The sequence below is a fragment of the Rhinolophus sinicus genome, chromosome 3 (genome assembly GCF_057876585.1).
Source record: "Rhinolophus sinicus isolate RSI-liver-muscle chromosome 3, RSI-T2T, whole genome shotgun sequence".
Classification (NCBI taxonomy): Eukaryota; Metazoa; Chordata; class Mammalia; order Chiroptera; family Rhinolophidae; genus Rhinolophus; species Rhinolophus sinicus.
Genome location: NC_142503.1, coordinates 156,225,586 through 156,243,921, shown reverse-complemented (window position 1 = coordinate 156,243,921; position 18,336 = coordinate 156,225,586). Strand labels below are relative to the sequence as shown.

General features: G+C 53.7%; 1 protein-coding gene and 1 long non-coding RNA gene across 4 annotated transcripts in view; one reads left to right on the top strand and one right to left on the bottom strand.

Annotated features, from left to right (window-relative positions):
- Nucleotides 1-18,336, bottom strand: part of LOC109456404 (uncharacterized) — a 41,521-nt gene that overhangs the window by 398 nt on the left and 22,787 nt on the right. The window lies entirely within an intron of this gene.
- Nucleotides 34-10,863, top strand: PIF1 (PIF1 5'-to-3' DNA helicase). Of its 3 annotated transcripts, none has more exons than XM_088797291.1 (13): nt 34-163; nt 3,844-4,426; nt 5,290-5,422; nt 5,507-5,632; nt 5,751-5,904; nt 5,996-6,110; nt 6,188-6,294; nt 7,503-7,642; nt 7,987-8,093; nt 8,832-8,919; nt 9,066-9,211; nt 9,813-10,004; nt 10,193-10,863. In XM_088797291.1, exons 2-13 carry the CDS (start codon nt 3,863-3,865, stop codon nt 10,250-10,252), a joined length of 1,932 nt encoding a protein of 643 aa, XP_088653417.1. In that variant the 5' UTR covers nt 34-163; nt 3,844-3,862; the 3' UTR covers nt 10,253-10,863. The 3 variants fall into 3 exon arrangements, with proteins under 3 accessions (XP_088653417.1, XP_088653418.1, XP_019604223.2); XM_088797292.1 differs by lacking the exon at nt 34-163 and adding an exon at nt 2,783-2,898; XM_019748664.3 differs by lacking the exon at nt 34-163 and adding an exon at nt 3,069-3,143.

Sequence of the window (18,336 nt, the reverse complement as noted above, 5' to 3'; positions counted from 1 at the left end):
GCGGAGCCAGAGAACCGTTATTCAAGTTGTGTTCAGTTATTCATTCCATTCCTCTCCTGAGCTGGAAAATCCGGTATACTGGTATACCCATACAATGGAATAGTATTCAGTAATAAAAAGGAACCACCAACTGATATGCATAGCAACGTGGAAAATCATTATGGTGAGTGAAAGAAGCCCGTAAACACAAGAATACATATTGTATGATTCCATTTATAAAAAGTTCTAAAACTAGCTAAAATAATCTGTAATGAAAACAAAATCAGAGTAGGGGTTGCCTGAGGACTGAGGGTGGGGATTGACTGCAGGGGGGCATGAGGGAACTTTCTAGTTGATGATAATGTTCTTAGAACTTAGTGCAATGACAGAAATGCTCTATTTCTGTACTGTCCAATAGGGTAGCCACTAGTCACACGTGGCTACTGAGGACTTGAGGTGTGGCCAGTGCAAATGAAATACTGAATTTTTAATTTCATTTCATTTTAATCACTTTAAAATTAGTTGCATGTGGCTAGTGGCTACTCTATTAGCACAGTTCTATATCCTGATAGGGGTCTGGGCCTCACAAGTATAGGCATCTGTCAAAACTCCTCTCACAATAAGCCTAATATTTGTACATTTCACTATATGTGAAGTTTACATTAAAAATGTAAGCATAAATTCTAGTTAATGCTATGTGTGTTGAAGTATTTGGACGTGAAATGTGACATTGTCTGCAACTTTGAAATGCATAACAAAAAACAGATTGATGAATGGAGGGATGGCTAAATTGTGACATGTGATTATAAAATCAGCAAAATATTAATTGTAGAATCTTGGTAGTAGGTATATGGGTGTTCACTGTAAAAGTCTTTCAACCTTTCTGTATATGTTGGAATATTTTCAGAATAAATATTGGGGGTACCAGGGGCTGAGAGGAGAGAGAAATGGAAAGTTATTGTTTAATAGGTACAAAGTTTCTGTTTGGTATGACGAAAATTTCTAAAAATAGATCATGGTAATGGTTGTACATTTGAATGTTTTTAATGACAATCAATTATACACTTAAAAATAGTCAAAATGGTAAATTTTGTGTTATGTATATTTTACAATTAAAAATGTTTGAAAGCCAAAAAAAAAATAAATGTTGGGAGAAAATCCATGTGGACATCTCCATGCCTTCTCTAGAGGTAGTCTGGGCACTGCACAGAGACAAAGGGGGAAAGGAGCAGGCTGTGTGAGTGTGCTAGGCTGACTGACTTCGAGAAGAAGGCAGTGGGAAGAGAACATCGGCTTTGGAGATGAACAGACCTAGGTTCATAATCCCAGCTCTTTCACTTTCTAGCTGTATAACTTATGCTATTGTTGCTTTAACAAATTACCACAAATTTAGTAGCTTAAAACGACAGATTTATTATCTTGCAGTTCTGGAGATCTGAAATGTGTCTTACTGGGCTAACAACAACTGAATTCCTGGAGACTACGGGGGAACCCACTTCCTTTCTTTTCCCAGCTTCTAGAAACCTCTTGTAATCTTTGGCTTGGCTCATGGCCTTTTCCTCCATCTTCAAAGCCAGCAATAACACCTTCAAATCTTTCTCTCCCTCTCTCGCTCTCACACGCGCGCGCACACACACACACACACACACACAACCCTCTGCTTCCTTCATCACATCTCCTTCTCTGACTCTCCCGCCTCCCCCTTTCCCCTACAATGAAATCCTGTGGTTCCATTGTGCCCACCCAGACAATCTAGGATAATCTCCCCATCTCAAGATCCTTAATTTATTACATCTGCAAAGTCCCTCTTGCCATGTAAGGTAACATTCACAAGTTCTGGGGATTAAAACATGGACATCTTGGGAAGAGGCATTTTCCTGACAGTTTATGCTACTGGTACTCATAGGTCAAGACTACACTGAAGAGAGAAAATATATTTCTTGTGATTTTTCCCTAAAAGTTTTATGGACATATAATCAACATACCATGCAATTTACCCACTTAAAGCAAACAATTCACAATGTTTTTTAGTATAATCACAGAGTTGTGCAATCATCACATTTTCATTTTTCCCATTTTTACATATGATGGGAAAAAATTTTGAGACATTAAGGAAATTTGTTTAGGAGTAACTTCTAACCACCGGATTGGGGCATTGCAGTGCCTATCAGGAGCTGAGATTCCAGTCCAGGCCTGGATTCCCTTCTTGGAAGACCAATCACGTGGGAGGAGTGTGGTATAGTAATGAAACATGCAGGTGCTCAGGCCGGGTTAGAGTTCGGTTCAAGGCTTTGTTTTTGCTATCTACTATGTGACCTTAGGTAAAACTCTTGGAGCTTTGCAAAATGAGCACACTTAAATAAATGGCGGGGGTGGGGGGCGGGGGACGGGGCTGGACTCACTTGTATGATCCCAAGCTTCACTGAGGGGGGAAAAGAGATAATTAAAAAAAAATTTCCCAAGTGTCCAGGGCAACAGGAGGGATAAGTATTCCCTGAAGACAGGGGATCAGTTATACTTTGAGCTGCCTTTGTATTCTGCGCACCTGACACAGGTCTCGGAGTTCCTCACTGATGCGCCTCAGCTGGGTGGGAAAGACAATGCGTAAAAAACGACCCTTACAAAGGCAGAGAAGGGTGGGAAGAGTTGAGGGGCGGGGGCAGCGGCTGCGACTGACCATGGAGTGGTCTGCCTAGGACTGGACAATGACCCGGTGAGTGGAAACAGAGATGGGAGGGATCAGAAGCAGCTCTTCCGTAAGGCCAAATTCAGCCGCCAGGTGAGGGCTAGATGAGAGGAGTGCGTTGGAGCGACAGTTCTGAAAACATCTTCAGACCCCTGTTTGGTGACACTACACCACGTGCGGCGCAACTGCAGCCCCCGCCTTCTCCCGCTACGCCCACTCGTCCACGCGACTTGGTATGCTCGGCCACCGCAGTGAGCCTCCTTCCTCCCGCGTGCAATTGGTACAGCCCAAGCTCGGGGGGTGGAACCCAACCAAAGACACGCCCGTTGCCATGCCCCTGTCTCTGATTGGCTGGGTAATTTAAAGATCCGGCTGGTGATAGGGTGAGTCTCTATTGCTAGTATTTGAAAGTTCCTAGTGCCGTAGCTTGGCCCGCAGGTCAACTTTGTTCAGCTTGTTCGTCCGAGTGCCACCGCAAGTGAGTATCCACCCGATCTCAGAGATAGAAGGCATAGTTTCTTCAAGGAGTCCCTGCCCGAAGGGTGCAAACGAGAGGGTCAGACGGAGGGAGCACGGATTCCAGGGGTCCCAGGGTCCCCCGACGATTTCCCTAGTCAAATACTCTACCCCTTCCCCACCTTGAAGGTGGGAAGCGCCAGGGCTTCAGAATCACACTAGCCTGAACTTACACCAGCGTAGGGGCCTCTCCCAACCTGTTTCCACTTCTGTGCACGGGGAATAGTAAGACCTGCCCCGCTGCATAAAAACTAGTGAACGTACCTGGAAAACAGAAGGCTTTATTACGTGTCAGCCCCCTTGCTCAACTCCCCACGTGAGATGTCCTGTTTACTGGGAAGATTCAGTGCCCGCTCTAGGTCTCTTGGAAGCTGGCTTCTTTTCTGTTCAGGGTCCCCCTTCTTCTGCGACCATGCTAGACAACCGAGGATCCCCAAACCGGGGATGCATTTGATGCTACCCAATCGCCTGTCTGGAAATTGTGCAGGAGACTAATTTCCGGTTGGCCCCAGGGTCCTTTTACCATCTCTGTGACCTCTTTATGTTACTAGTGACAGCCTCCGTAACCCTGTGTGGCTTAGATCGGGCTCCCCTTCATGGCCTCTATAACACCTGTTACGTCCCTGAGTCCCTGTGACACCTGTGCTCCGGTCCTTTTGCAGACCTGCAGAGGCGGTGGCGATGCTGTCGGGCCCCCTAGCAGCGTCAGCGGCGGCAGAATACGAGGACGCGGAGCTGCGATGCCACGTGGCTGTGGAGGAACTGAGCCCGGGTGGGCAGCCGCGAAGGCGCCAGGCCCTACGTACTGCGGAGCTGAGCCTGGGTCGTAACGAGCGCCGCGAGTTGATGCTGCGGCTGCAGTCGCCGGGGCTGGCTGGACGGCCGCGCTGCTTCCCGTTGCGCGCCGCGCGCCTATTCACTCGCTTCGCCGCGGCGGGGCGCAGCACGCTGCGGCTCCCCGCGGATGGCGCTCCTCCAGCAGGCGCTGTGCAGCTGCTGCTCTCCGACTGCCCCCCGGACCGCCTGCGCCGCTTCTTACGCACGCTGCGCCTCAAGCTGGCTGCGGCTCCGGGGCCACCGCCGGCTTCTGCCCGCACGCAGCTGCTTGGCCCGCGGCCCAGTGACTTCATCACCATCAGCCCGGTGCAGCCTGAGGAGCTACGGCGCGCGGCGGCCACTCGGGTCCCGGATACCACGCCGGTGAAGCAGTCCACGGAGCCCCGGGCCGGGGCCAACCCCAGTACCGTGAGGACAGGAAAGGGGGGACCCCTTGGGGACTGGGTGTGCCACTGAAATGGAAGAGACCGAGGAGACCAAAGTTTGGGGAAAAGATGATGGCGGTATTTGAGGGGGTTGCTGGTTATCTCAGAAGATACCCATAGGATTTCTGAGTATGACAGAGATGTGGGAATTGTGCGTGTGTTTCTCATAGTGCAATCCCTGAGACTGGGTAAGTGAGAATAGGAAAAGGAGGCGTAGGTCACATTAAAAGAGAAAGCTGAGAAGGAAGCCTGGAAAGGAGACTTCAGAAGGAAAAGTAAGAATGTAGTCTTCCTGGAGAAAGATAGGAACTTTTAGAGAAAAGTGGTCAGCAGTGTGAGGGGCAGCCAACAGGTGCGATCAAATAGGGTGGTGACAAAGCCTGGTGGGCTTGACAGTGTTTGTGAACTGAAACAGATGGATCGTAGACCACAGGGGTTCGAGACTAAGCTGGTGAGAAGATGGAAATGGGGCAAGAAAGTGCCCTGGCTAGGCAGGATTTTGCTTGGGTGTTTTGAGGCGAGAGAGTAGTGGGAAAGACGGGTGAGTGAGAGGACCAGGAGGCTTAGGGAACCTAGGGGAGGGAGCTGAGGTCCAGACCCGCACAATGGTGTCTTCAGGACATCAGGAGTCAGTGGAGACCCAGCCTTGGTTCCCTCTCAAGGAGAGACCTGGACCCCATTTGTTACTGGCAAGATCTCCAGGTAAACCAAGGCTGCCTAAGGGCTCCAAGGAATGAAGCCAGCAGAGACACAGGGCTACCAACCTAGCATGGCAGCTGGGCCAAGAAGGTGGGGGACAATGCCGAGGAGGTGGTGAGAGGCCCTGAGACAGCCCTATCTCCCCAGGAAGCACCAAGGTGGCCCCTGCCTGTGAAGAGGCTGAGCTTGCACCCCACCAAACCACAGCTTTCTGAGGAACAGGCTGAGGTGCTGAGGATTGTCCTGAAAGGCCAGAGCATTTTCTTCACTGGGAGTGCAGGTAGTGGGAGGCAGAGTCAGGGGTGAGGGGAAGATGGGGGGGGGGGATGGAGGAGAGGTAGCCCTGACTTTGCCCTCTGCCCAGGGACAGGGAAGTCTTATCTGCTGAAGCGTATCCTGGGCTCACTGCCGCCCACAGGCACTGTGGCCACTGCCAGCACTGGGGTGGCAGCCTGCCACATCGGGGGTACCACCCTCCACGCCTTTGCAGGTGAGAGCCCCTGGGGCTAGAGCTGGGAGCAAGCCAGGCCTGTGGGAAGGAAGGGAGGGAAGGTCAGGGTTCAGACAGGGCTGGAGTCTCAGCCCAGGCTGAATAGTGTCGCTCATAGGCATTGGTTCGGGTCGGGCTCCGCTGGCCCAGTGTGTGGCCCTGGCCCAGCGGCCAGGGGTGCGGCAGGGCTGGCTGAGCTGCCAGCGTCTGGTCATTGACGAGATCTCCATGGTGGAGGCAGAGCTGTTTGACAAGCTGGAGGCCGTGGCCAGGTCAGTATGTACAGTGAGGGCTGGGTTCTGGTGGTTTTCCATGTGGAACACATCCACCCCAGCCCCTAAAGCACTTCTTGCTTCTCTCCAGAGCCATCCGGCAGCGGAACAAGCCATTTGGAGGGATCCAGCTCATCATCTGTGGGGACTTCCTGCAGCTGCCTCCTGTAACCAGGGGCTCCCAGCCCCCGCAGTTCTGCTTCCAGGTACCACTTGCCCTCCTGCTCTGCTCCCCCTCAGGGGTCGGTTCTGTTCTCTGACACCCCCACCCTGCCCCCACCAGGCCAAGAGCTGGAGGAGGTGCGTCCCTGTGACCCTGGAGCTGACCAAGGTGTGGAGGCAGGCGGACCAGACCTTTATCTCTCTGCTCCAGGCTGTCAGGCTGGGCAGGTGGGCCCTTTGAATCGGGAAGGGGCCATGGGATGAGCATCCAAGGGTGGGTCAGAGAGGAGCACAGGGACCCAGCGAAGGGGGAGAAATGCTTCCGGACCCGTTGGAGATGGTCACTCTGTGAGCACTGGGACCCTTCCTCCCCCAAGACTGGGGTCTCCATCACCCAGCACAGGGCCTGGAACAGAGTAGGTGTCAGGGAAGTTTGGGCAGGTGGACACACAACAGGAATCAGTAATGTCCACACTCCCATTTCAGATGCAGAAACTGAGGTTCAAAGAGGTGACTTGCCCAAAGTCATGGCTAGTAAGTGACCGAGCTGGGATTTGAACCAAGGTCTGACTCTAAACCTAAGTTCCTTCCACTCTTAGAACTTGTTGGTCACTTGGTAGGGGAGGGAAGGTTGCAGATATCATCCCAGCCCAGCTAGTACAAAAGGTTGAAATGCTACAAATACTCTAACATGGGAGTGGGCAGGCCGGGAGGGCGGATGATATGGGTCAGATCTGGGCCTTGAAAGCAAGGTTCGATTGGGACGGGCTAGGCAGAGGGTGGTGGTGGTGAGTGGCTCTCTATGCCTGGTGACAGGAGGCAGGTAGGAAGGTACACAGCATACATAAGAAGAAGGAAGGCTGAGTGGCAGAGCAGGGAAAGGTGGGTCCAAGTTGTTTCCCCTCCTCCCACAGGAGTTGCTGCTGCACCTAGTCTTCTCCATGTGGAGGAAGCCTGAAAATGGGGGGAAATGAAAACATGGGCTCGATTTTTTCCCCTAAAAGCAGCAGGCCAGGGGCTGGAAGATTGTCCCCTGGAGGCTGATCTGATTATGTTACCAGTATTATAGGTTATCATCAGTGCCTGGTGTAGGTCCTCCAAACCCCTGGCCTGTGCTCACTCAGTGGCTCCAACTTCCGGAGGAACACTGGGGGTGGGCGGGTGGCTTGCTCCTTCCTGGGGGCAGGCACAGGAAAGGGTGCCCACACAGGATCACCGCCAAGCACCCCCGCACTCACACCGTGCTCGGTCCCCATGTATGAGGTCAAAGTGGAGAAAGGACAAGTTGGCCAGCCTTGGGGCCAGAAAAATCTTGCTCTGATGCCCTCTTCCAGGCCCCAGGCCTGACACATGGCCTGCTGCTTGGACCATACCACCCACATGCCCCCCCACCTGGTAGTCAGGTGGGCTGTGCCCTGACAGCCCAGCTCCCACAGGTGCTCAGATGAGGTGACCTGCCAGCTCCAGGCCACAGCCACCCACAAGGTGGGGCGAGATGGCATTGTGGCCACAAGGCTCTGTACCCACCAGGATGACGTGGCCCTTACCAACGAGAGGCGGCTGCAGGAACTGCCAGGTGAGTAGCAAGCTGGGGTTGGGCAAGGCCAGCGGGGAGGGGCCTCCAGGCAGGTATTGCTCCCAGGCAGCCTGAGCCCTTGAGATCATTTAGATATGTAGGCCCCAACCTCTGTGGCCATAAAGGTCCTTACATTTACAGATACAACTGTGACTTTGAGAGGTGTGACTTTGAATGGGTCAAGGTCATTCAGTCAGTAAGTGCTTGGAGTGAGACTTGAACCCAGGTCTCTAATTCTAAAGCCCCACCTAGGCCTGAGCTGTCCCCACTACCTACCCCCATGCCCTGGGCTGATAAGCCATAAGTCGGTGACTGGTAATCTGTTTGCCCAACTCTTTTCCCAGGTGAGGTCCACAGCTTTGAGGCCTTGGACAGTGACCCTGAGCAAGCCCGGACCCTGGATGCCCAGTGTCCCGTTAGCCAGCTCCTTCAGCTGAAGCTGGGGGCCCAGGTAAGAGGGAAGCTGGGCTAGACTCTAGGAACTTGGGCGTCCCGCATCCTTGCCCATCGGCCCAGGCTGCGCCACAGCCAGATGGCCCAGCTCTGATCACAGCAAACTCCCTTCCTCCTATTCCCACCCACCTTCTGTCTTCAGCTTCCCACTGCCCTCCTGTTCCTATGCTTGGAGCTCCAAGCAGTGTTGCTTTGGACAAGTTTCTCGCCCTTGCTGAAGCTTGGTTTCCTTATCTCTGAAATGAGGAGTGAAATATCTGCTCCACACACTTGTCTTCTGTAACGTACCCTACACTGTGAGCGTCCTCCTTCCTTCTCCCTTGTTGGGAATGGGCTAAATGGGAGCCTTTCCTCAGGTTCTGGACACCCAAGGGGAAGATGCAGGTACCATGTGATTGGAAGAGGAGTGGCAGGACCTGGGGGCTATCCCTCAAGATTGTGGACCCCCCCCACACCCAATAACAGAAATTTTCAAAGCCTGTGATGTCTGTTACCTCATTGCTCTTTACGCTCTCCTGAGGCATGCTGGGCAAATGTTATTCCCCGTTGACACAAGGGGGAATGACACCCGCGAAAAGAAAGCAGCTTGCTGCAGGGGTCACAGGCAGGGGCCCAGGTAAGGACTAGGACTCAGTGCCCCTCCAGGACAGACCCCAGCCTCCCAGAAGTGCCGGACCTGAGGCCAGGGGTAGGACGGGGACAGCGCCTCGTGCCTCCAGCTCTCTTTCCCTTGCAGGTGATGCTGATGAAGAACTTAGCGGTGTCCCGGGGCCTGGTGAATGGTGCCCGAGGGGTGGTAGTCGGGTTCGAGACCGAGGGGAGAGGTACGTGATGGGGGTGCAGTCCTATTGCTTGGGTTTGGAGCAGGGCCCCGGGGTAAGTGAGAGAAGAACACTAGGATGGAGAGGTGAGGTCTGCTTCTCACCTCTGAGCCCTGAAGCTGGACTGAAAGGTTGGCCTTCTCCCTCAGGGCTGCCCCGGGTGCGGTTCCTGTGTGGAGTCACTGAGGTCATCCACACTGACCGCTGGACGGTGCAGGTCACCGGGGGCCAGCTCCTCAGCCGGCAGCAGCTGCCCCTCCAGCTGGCCTGGGCAATATCCATCCACAAGAGCCAGGTGAGCAGCCAGTGTGGGGGATGAGATAGGCCTGAGGGGGGGCCTCAAAGGTTTCATGGGGGTTGAGCTTGCCCTCGATGGGAAATTCCAGTTGTAGAATAAACCTTTCTTTAGTGCATTTCCCATTCTGCTTCCTTCCCTGCCTTTCCCTGATGCACTCGTATACTTCTCCTCTATGATCTGCTGTGCCATTTTCTGAGCCACTATCAGATATGTTAAACTCTATCCTTACAATGACTGTATCATGTAATAATCATTCCTGTTTTACAGAGGAGGAAACCAAGACTCAGAGAGATTAAGTAACTTGTGCAAGGTCACACAGCTAGTGAGGCAGAGCCAGGATTCATTCCCATGCCTGTCTAACCCAGGCCTGAGCACTTTCCTTTCACCCCTATCCCTCTACTCTTATCCTGGATTATTTCCTAGATCTTCTCCTCTTCAGAGACCCATCTGGGGTCAGCCTATCCCTCTGCCTGGAGAATCTCTGGACCGGGCAAAGAGATGCCGGGGCAGTAGCTGGGCTGGTGAGGTGGGATTCAGGCTCGTGGGCATGAGGGACTTCAGGCAGAGCTGGATCCATCTCTGTCCCTCCAACCCCCAGGGCATGTCCCTAGATTGCGTGGAGATCTCTCTGGGCCGCGTGTTTGCCAGCGGCCAGGCCTACGTGGCCCTTTCCCGGGCCCGCAGCCTGCAGAGCCTGCGTGTGCTGGACTTTGACCCCACGGTGGTTCGATGTAACCCCCGTGTGCTGCGCTTCTATGCCGCCCTGCGGCGAGGCAGGGGCCTCAGCCTGGTAAGAGGGAGTCCCCCAGTGGTGGGCAGCCTGGGAGGCAGGACAGGAAAGGCCCAGGGGCCTGGACTGGGGGTGGCAGAGCCTTCTCTGGCTTCACTGGGGACAGCAGCAAGAGGAAGGAGAGCCCAAGGCTGTGGCTCTGGAGGACAGCAGAAGCCCATGACTCGGCTTCTCTGGCTTTCATCTAGGAGTCCCCAGATGACGATGAGGCAGCCTCAGACCAGGAGAACGTGGACCCAAACCTTTGAGCTGCAAAAAGAAGACAAAAGATAGTCTCCCCTCCTCCTGCTCCCAGGGGAGAACAGGGAGGGTGATCAGTGCCCCTTTCTCCTTTCATAAGGGGTTATCAGCCCCCTGGCAGAGGTCAAGGGAGAATGCTTCCCACCCATTTGCCAGCTGTGCCTGTTTCGCCCCTTGTCCTGGGTGAGCTGCTTCCAGGGTCAGGAGTAACCCTTTCGGAGCCAGTTGGGAATGGGCCTATGGTGGGTATCTGGTGTTAGAGCACAGAGCTCTCTGCAAGGGCTGGCCACAGGGCCACACATGAATGCTGCCCCCTTTGGGCGCTGGAGGAGAGAGGCAGGCGCTCTAGGAGCAGGAATAGGCCTTAGCAGTCCTGGGAAACTCGGGTTAAGTACCAGCCCCACACAGAAGGGAAACCTGTGGGTATCTTCACAGGTAGGCCCAGCCTAGCACAGTCAGAACAAACACACTCCTGAGCCTGGCATTGGAACACACACTGCAAACTGTGTGCCCGTATCTTAAACTGCTTTTGGGGGAAGAGTAAGTGTCAGGGGGGATTGAAATGGATGTTCTCAGACTGTATTTATTTATTATAGGACAAATAAACTTGTGAACTGTCCTTATTGTGAGTTGAGTCTTCTGCTCTCTCTAAGAAGGTACCCCTGCCTGGGCCACTGGCTATACCCATCCCAGGGAGGCTACTCCTGTGTGTCCTGCCCCCAGCCCTGCCCCCAGCACAAAGGCAGGTGCTGAGCTCACAGCACCTTTACGTGAGGTTTTATTAGTATCACTGGTTATTTGGAAAGCTGAGTTACCTGAGGTTGGTGACTCACAATGAAATGACAAGGTGAGCCTCCATCACCCAATAGTCAGACAAGGACACACCAGAAAATTCACATGGTAAGGAGGTCTGCTGCAACATCTGAAGAATGCTGGGAGCCTTGGCTGACACTTGCTCACTGTGGGCCTTGCCGGAGCTCCAGCTTGGACGTCCTCATGGGGAAGAGATCAACAAACTAGCTTCAGCTGATTAAAAAGCCTGATGGAAATTGTTCAGGGTCCGTCACTGGATGGTTAAAACTGTTAAGGTTTCCTCCTTATGAGTGTAAGGTATCAGCTCTGGCTGGTACATACAGTGATGGTGGAAGCATGCTTTGACAGCTCCAGAGAGCAATAGCGCATAAATGTAAAATCACCAATGACGGAAGGGGTCAATAATGAAACCATGCTGGTAGCTAGGGAACATGAAATCTGGGTGCTTGGAGGCATTTATCCTTGTCTTCCAAAAGCCAGCAGGAGCCCCAGTGCACAGAGTAGGTGCTCAGGGAGTGTCTGCTTAAATGGTGGAGGCCATTGACATGGGGGCTCAGTGCCATGGTGGTTCAGGTGGGCTATGGGGCCTCATACCTTCACTGTGGGCTTCGTGGAGGAGGCAGGGCTACAGCCTGTGGAGAATTTGACTGATGGTTAAAACTCAGGGGACAGGCCTGGCTTTCCATCCTGATTGTGCTACTTGCCAGCTGTGCGACTTTAGGCATGTTATACAACCTTTCTGAGAAGGTTTCCTCACCTATAAAGTGTAGGTGGTAACTCCCTTTCACATAGGGCTGTTGGGAGAAAGCCTAGCCACATGGCTGGAACTCAATCAGTAGCTGTTACTAACATGCATGATTACTAATGATTATCACCACGATGTCTGTAGAGCAGTCCTGTCTGGTTCCTACACTGGCTCCTTTGGCAGACAGCTGCCAGCATGGCTCCCGGATGACCCCTGACTATCTGGCTCTTGCTACCATCCTTCCTGATCTTGAGGAGTCAATTGTTGTTCTGTAGCATGAACCCTTTTCTCTGCCCCAAATAGAAGACACTCTTAGGAGAAGCCAAGCCCACTAGGGTGACCCCCTCAACAAGTGGGGAACCATGGGAGCCTTTAAACATGGTACCATTCGAGGGCTGGGGTGTTCCCCGTCTGCTCACATGACAGCCCTCCTCCCAGACCCAGCTGTTAGCAGGTCACGCTGGGGGCCCTGCCTTTAGGAAGCTTACAGTCAGGTTGCACCTTGCGTTTTTACTCCTTCCACTGAACACACTGGGGACCATCCACTTCAGCACAGATAGCATTGTCTTGTGGTTTCTAACAGCTCTGCACCTTTGGGATTCTTGGATGGAAACAGGAGAAACTGACTCAGGATAACTTAAGCAGGAAAGGAAGGTAACGGAACAGAAGACCAGCTCAGAGAAGTGGTAGGAAGCCCAGAAACCCAGGCTTGGAAATCAGTGGGAACCAGGGAGGCTAGAAGCATTGGCAGGAGTGGAGCTGGGAGCAGCTGGCCGGGAAGACCGCTGCCGCCACCCCTGGGTACCGAGCACAGCTATGAGGGGAAGGAGTCTTGCATTCTGCTGCCTCCTTGTATCACTCAGTCCAGACCGAAAGGCAGGTATGTGGCTGGTGTGCTTGGTCTCCCATGCAGGTTCTGCAGCCACTGGCAAGAGGGACCAGGGCTTCTGCCCCGAGATGAACCTTACATTATTTCCCAGAGCCAGGCTGTTGAGAATGTCTGAGGGTCTTCTCCTGGGACTCTCCTCTCTGACGCCCCCCTCAACACACACTGCCGAGGCACCCCTCACCCTCTCAGCCCTTTCTCCTCACCTAGGCACTGATTTCAGCTTTTCCTCATCTCATACGGCCTTGCCCAGCTTAAAGATGTCTTCCTCATGAGGTGGCCCCGGCACCGAAAAGTCCTGTCCTTAGTAATCCCTTCTCTTTGTGAAGACAGTCTCCAGAAGCCCCCTGGAGGAAGGCAGACATGTTTCCTACAAGGGGGACTCCAGACATCTCTGCTCCTCAGGTCAGATCATGATAGTGGACTGTTTCTTGAGGGGGGTATGCAAGAAACCTCAGGGTTCTTTATTTTCTTGACATCTAATTTAATGTACTTTCTACCCTGTATCCCTGGGGGTATAGGGAAACGCCATCTCCGTCAGTATTGAGGGCTCCCCCCCTCCAGGGTCATACAGGCAAGGAGTGGGCCTTGTAAGAGCAGGCCTATTATCTCCAGGGCTTCGTGGTGGCTGCTGTACCGCAGTGACCAGCCTCTACAGGCCATAACTGCCCAGGCTGAGGCTGAGAGCAGGGTGGGGTGGCGGTCTTTCCAAGAGCCAGTCTCTCCAGGGGCCTCACACCATGCCCTCTGGAACCTTGCCACCTCCCTGTGGGGCTCCCAGGGGACCCTCTAATCATTTGCCCCTCCCTAGTCTTGGGGCCCCTCTCTCTGACTCTTCTTCACCCCAACATGGTGCCCTCAAGGAATTGGACCTGGGAAGCCCAAATCAGAAAAGTATGTCCTCAGGTACCTTCTAGATTTGAGGCAAAGGCCTGGTTACCCCCTTAGGGTATGGGGACAGGAGTGGATGGATAAGTATGGGAAGAACAAAGGAGGAAATATCACCATACTGAGATAAAGGAGACTTCCTGCCCATCCTGTGTGTTCATTCATTCATTCGTTCCACATTCCTTTATCCAATGTCTCTAATAGGCCAGGTGCTGGGCTAGACCCTGAAGACAGCACAGTAAACCAGACCACGTGGCCCTGCCTCGGGATGCGGGATGCGTCATCAGTGGGAGGGAGACTGATTCTAAACAATAAGCAAATAACAAGATAACCTCAAATGGTGACAAATGCTAAAGAATCAATAACAGATGTATCTGCAGGGCAGGGAAAGCTCACTTAGAAGATGGTCCGAGAAAGCAGATGCCGCCCCCCACACACCTCCCTGATTGGCTACATGTTTCTAGCAAAGCAGAAGTGGCCAGATTAACACCTGTGACTCATCTGAGACATCACTTCCTCTGTGTCCCAGGTACTAGCTCTGCCCCTTTCTAGGCAGAAAGGTCAGGTCCCGACTCTGAGCCCATCCATTGTGCTGTGTTTGGCTGTGGGTCTGTCTCCCGCACCACGAAGCTCCTGAGAACAGGACTGAGTCAGTCCCCTCCTCTTGAAGCCTCAGTGCCCAGCCCAGCACATGGAATGGACCGGGCCAAGAGCAGGGAATGAATAAATAAAGGAATGAGAGAATGCAGACAGCCTGCCTTAGGGGACCATAGTGCTTGCCTTCTGCCTGAATATGCTGCTGTGACGGTGGGAGTGTCTGTGCCACTGTTTGGGGGACACCGTGACTTCTTCCCTAGTTGCCTATTGTAGAGATTTCCCACTCTCTCCCCCACTTTTTACTTTTTCTTTTTTAAAGGAGGGCGCAGCTCACAGTGGCCCATGCAGGGATCAAACTGGCAACCTCGGTGGTGCTCTAACCAACTGAGCTAACCGGCCACCCCTCTCCCCCACTCATTAGAGGAAGGCTGGAGATGAGTTTGTCAGGTGGACACTTTGGAGAAAGGCATTTAAGAAAAAGCTACTGTGTGGTATAAAGGCACAGAGGTGTGAAAGATAGAGTTGATGGTCCCCTTTATTAAAGACTTTAAGGCAAGAGAAGATGGGGGGGCGGAAGGCCTATCCCTGAGGAGGCTGAGTGCGGGGTGAGAGCCCCCCTGCAGGGCAAGAGGGGCTCCTGTGAGTCCCACTACCTGCAGGCCCCCATAGGGCTCGCGTGCCTCAGTGCTTCCTCCTCAGTGCCCGTTGGGATCTGCCTTGAGGGTAATTAGCAATTTACATCCGTCTCCCCCTAGAATAAGGTGGATCCCTTGGTAGCAAGAGACGCGGCTTCGACACCTTTGTGTCCTCACAGCACTCAGCATGACTTCAGAAAGGAGACACTTCATAAAATGTTTGGTAAATGAAAGAACACATGACAGTTCTCAGTCCCCTGAGAGGCAGGGATGTTTACTCCGATTTTGAAGAGGAGGTGGCTGAGGCCTAGGGAGCTAGGCAGTGGCAGAGATGGAACTAGGACCCGGTGGCCTCCCCTTGGTCTTCCCACAGCGGTCCACAGGGAATAAGATGTGGGGTAGAGATGGTGGACCGGCGGAGTGCCCCAGGGGCGTGGCCAAGGGAGGGCATCGAGGCATGACCTCATCCCTTCTGAGGTCCTGGCGTATTTTCCCCACCCCCCACAGGGGCCAATGATCACGCTCAAACCCCCAATCCCAGAGCAGGCAGGCCCTCTCGCTCCACACTCCATAGACCACTAGGTGGCGCCAAGTGGTCATTCAGTCCCTTCTCAGAGACCTGGCAGGTCCTTTGTTTCCCAGTCTGAATGCCTGGTGGGGCACGTGGACACCTCAGGAGCTGGGCGCCCAGGAAGCATAGGGAGGGAGGGGTCCCTTTGCTGAGAAGCTTGTGCTGGGTATCTGTTGAATGCCTCATGGTTTGTGTTCATTAGCCCTCTTGTTTTCCACAATAACCCTGAGAGGACAGTGAGATATTATTCCCACCTTATGGGGAGAGAAGACTAATCTCTAGAGCGGTTAGGTGACTTGGCAAAGGCCACACTGCAAGCTGGTCTGGAATCCAAGTCCCAGGGTCCTGGGTTTTTTGCAAAGTCAGCAAGAAGGCTCTGAAGTCAGATACTGGTTCCACCACTTCCCATGTGACCTTGGACTTGCTGCCTAAATCCTCAGACCTAGTTTCATCATTAGTGAAATGGGGCTAACAGCCAATCAATGAAGTTAGTACAAGTAAAGAGCTGGGGTGGGGCCAGGCACAAGGTTAAACCCTCCTGGTTGTCTCCTATTGGTCTTTATTATTCTTACCTGAACTGGCCACCCTGCACCCCCCTCCCGCCGCTTGCCTTGTGAGTGGCCTGGAGAATAACAAAGAGAATTAACAGGAGCCCAGAGCAAGTGAATGCTTTCTTTCACAGTCTTCTGTGCTGGGCCCACCCACTAAGGGCAAGGGGAGAAGTTTTTTCCCTCTCCTTCCTCCAACAAGAGGTCTCAGCCCTGGTCTATGAGTGCATTTGTCATAACTGCCCCCCTTCTTCCTTCCATCCATCTTACCAGAGCATCTTCAACAGCTCTATGAGGGGGATCTTTAGACTTAGTTTACAGAGGAGACTGAAGCTCACAGGTGGGCAGCTCAAGGTCTCACACTTGTAAGTAGTGGAGCCGGGATGGGTCCCCAGGGGTCTGAGGCCTCACCTCGGTGTTCAGAGCTTTCGAAAAAAGGAGCAAGCATGGGGTGCCTCCTGGCCCCTAGCTTTGTCTCAGAAACCCCACACTCAGGGCTCCATTTCTTTAGGATTCCAAGAGCATCACCTGCTGAGACATAAATGGCTGGGAGGGGCCAAGATGGAAAGGGAGAGGCTTGGAAGGAGACCCTGAATAGGGAAGTGAACCCCAGGTGCCAGACAAGCCCTGTAGGGAGGGCAGTGATGGTGCTAGTGGCCCAGCATCCCACTCCTTAGCCTCGCAGCCGCCTGGCAGATGCTTTCCCCACCCCTACCTCCAGGGCTGCCTCACTTCCCTCCCCCGGCAGGTGTTGGGTTCAGTAAGCAGAGCCCCAGCTCACCTGGGAAGGTGCGGAGTGAGGAGGGCGTCCAGTTACAAGCTGGGGCTGGCCAGCAGGGGCAATCTGGGGGCAGGAGCCAAATGCCTGGGAACTGATGGTGGGGCCCGGTGTCCCAGGAGGCCTCAAGATATCCCCACCCTGCAGGAGCCCACACCCTTGCTGCAGCAGGAGGCACTATCTTCTGGGCGTCTTGCCTCCCTGAACACCTTCTCCCAGCTCCTGGGCACTGTAGCGGTGGAAAGACCCTGGTATTCAGTCTCAGGTGCCACTTGGTAGCTAGTGCATGTCAGTTCCTTGAGCTGGGCCTCAGTTTCCTCATCCTCAGAATGGGAGTGGGGTGGGAATAAGCCCTGCTTGACCAACTGCCCCAGTCAGCATCAGGGTGAATCAAGGGGCTGTGCTTGGTAAACTGGGAAGGGCTGTGCACACTCCTGCGGAGGTTGTTCTCTCAGTTCCATTCCTTTCTCGCCAACACCCAGGGTGGCCTCCTCCCCCACCCCTCACCCTGGGCCCTGGCACAGTATTCCATGCCTATTTAAGGCAAATCTCCTGATCTCCTTCTAAATAACATTCTCTCCTTGTTGTGGAGAAGACAAGCAGGAAAAGGGGAGGGGAGCCCCAAGTATCCCAGTAGAGGGTGGAGGGGGAAGGGAAGATATGGGGGTAAAGCAGGCATGTGCTTCCCTCCTCCCACTGTAAGCTTGGAAAGGTCCTTGCCCTCCCCACTCCCCAGCCTCCCATTTTGGTCCCCTCTCTGCAAAGGCCCTGGATTGGCTCAAACCCCTTTAGAGGGGCTGGGGCACTCCCGGAATGCTTGGAGCAGCCCCTTGCGGGCCCTGGGGATGGGAGAATGGGGGAATAATGCTAGCCCCCAGGGGGTGTATGCTTGGGTAAAGAAGTACAACCAGGGTGACCAGCCAGGGGAGAGGGAGGGTCTGGGACAGGATTGAAATCTAATCTCACAGCCTGCCCAGTGTGAAGGATGAAACACACTGCTCTTTGGTTCTAGAATCCGAGGCTCAGAGAGGCCAAGAGACCTGCCAAAGGCCACACAGCTAGTGAACAGAAGGGTCAGAAATCCAGGCCTGGCTGGCTCCAAATCTATTGCTTTCTGCCCTTCTCTGCCAGGTCTCTTTGTGCCCGGGGCTGTATGCAACACCTGACAGTGACTCTTATCCAGGACGGGGCATCATTCAAAGCCCCCTGCCCATATCCTTCCTCTGCCTGCTTCAGCTCCCAGGCGGGGCCCGACTTCTTCCCTTCTGCCTTCCTCCTCTTTTCTCCAGGCCCGCCACACCTCTCCTTCCCCTTCTCCTAGGTTCTTGGCCTACCCACCCACCTCAAAAGCTCACCTTGACTTGGTTCATACACTCAGAAACTTAGAGCTGGAAGGTGGCCTGTCCCACACCCTCCAAAGGACACGGGCTGGGGCACCTTCCCACTGCAGGGCCCCAGCAGGGCCCTTTCCAGCAGCTCAGTTGCTTTCCCCTGGAGCCCAAGGCCCTGCTTCCTTCTTTCCCCTCTTCCCGGTCTTTCCCCAGGTGGCTGCCTCCCCATCCTCCCTTCTCAGCTGGACTAATCCCCCTGTGGTCCTCACATGACTGAGACGCCCTCTCCAGGGTTCAAGA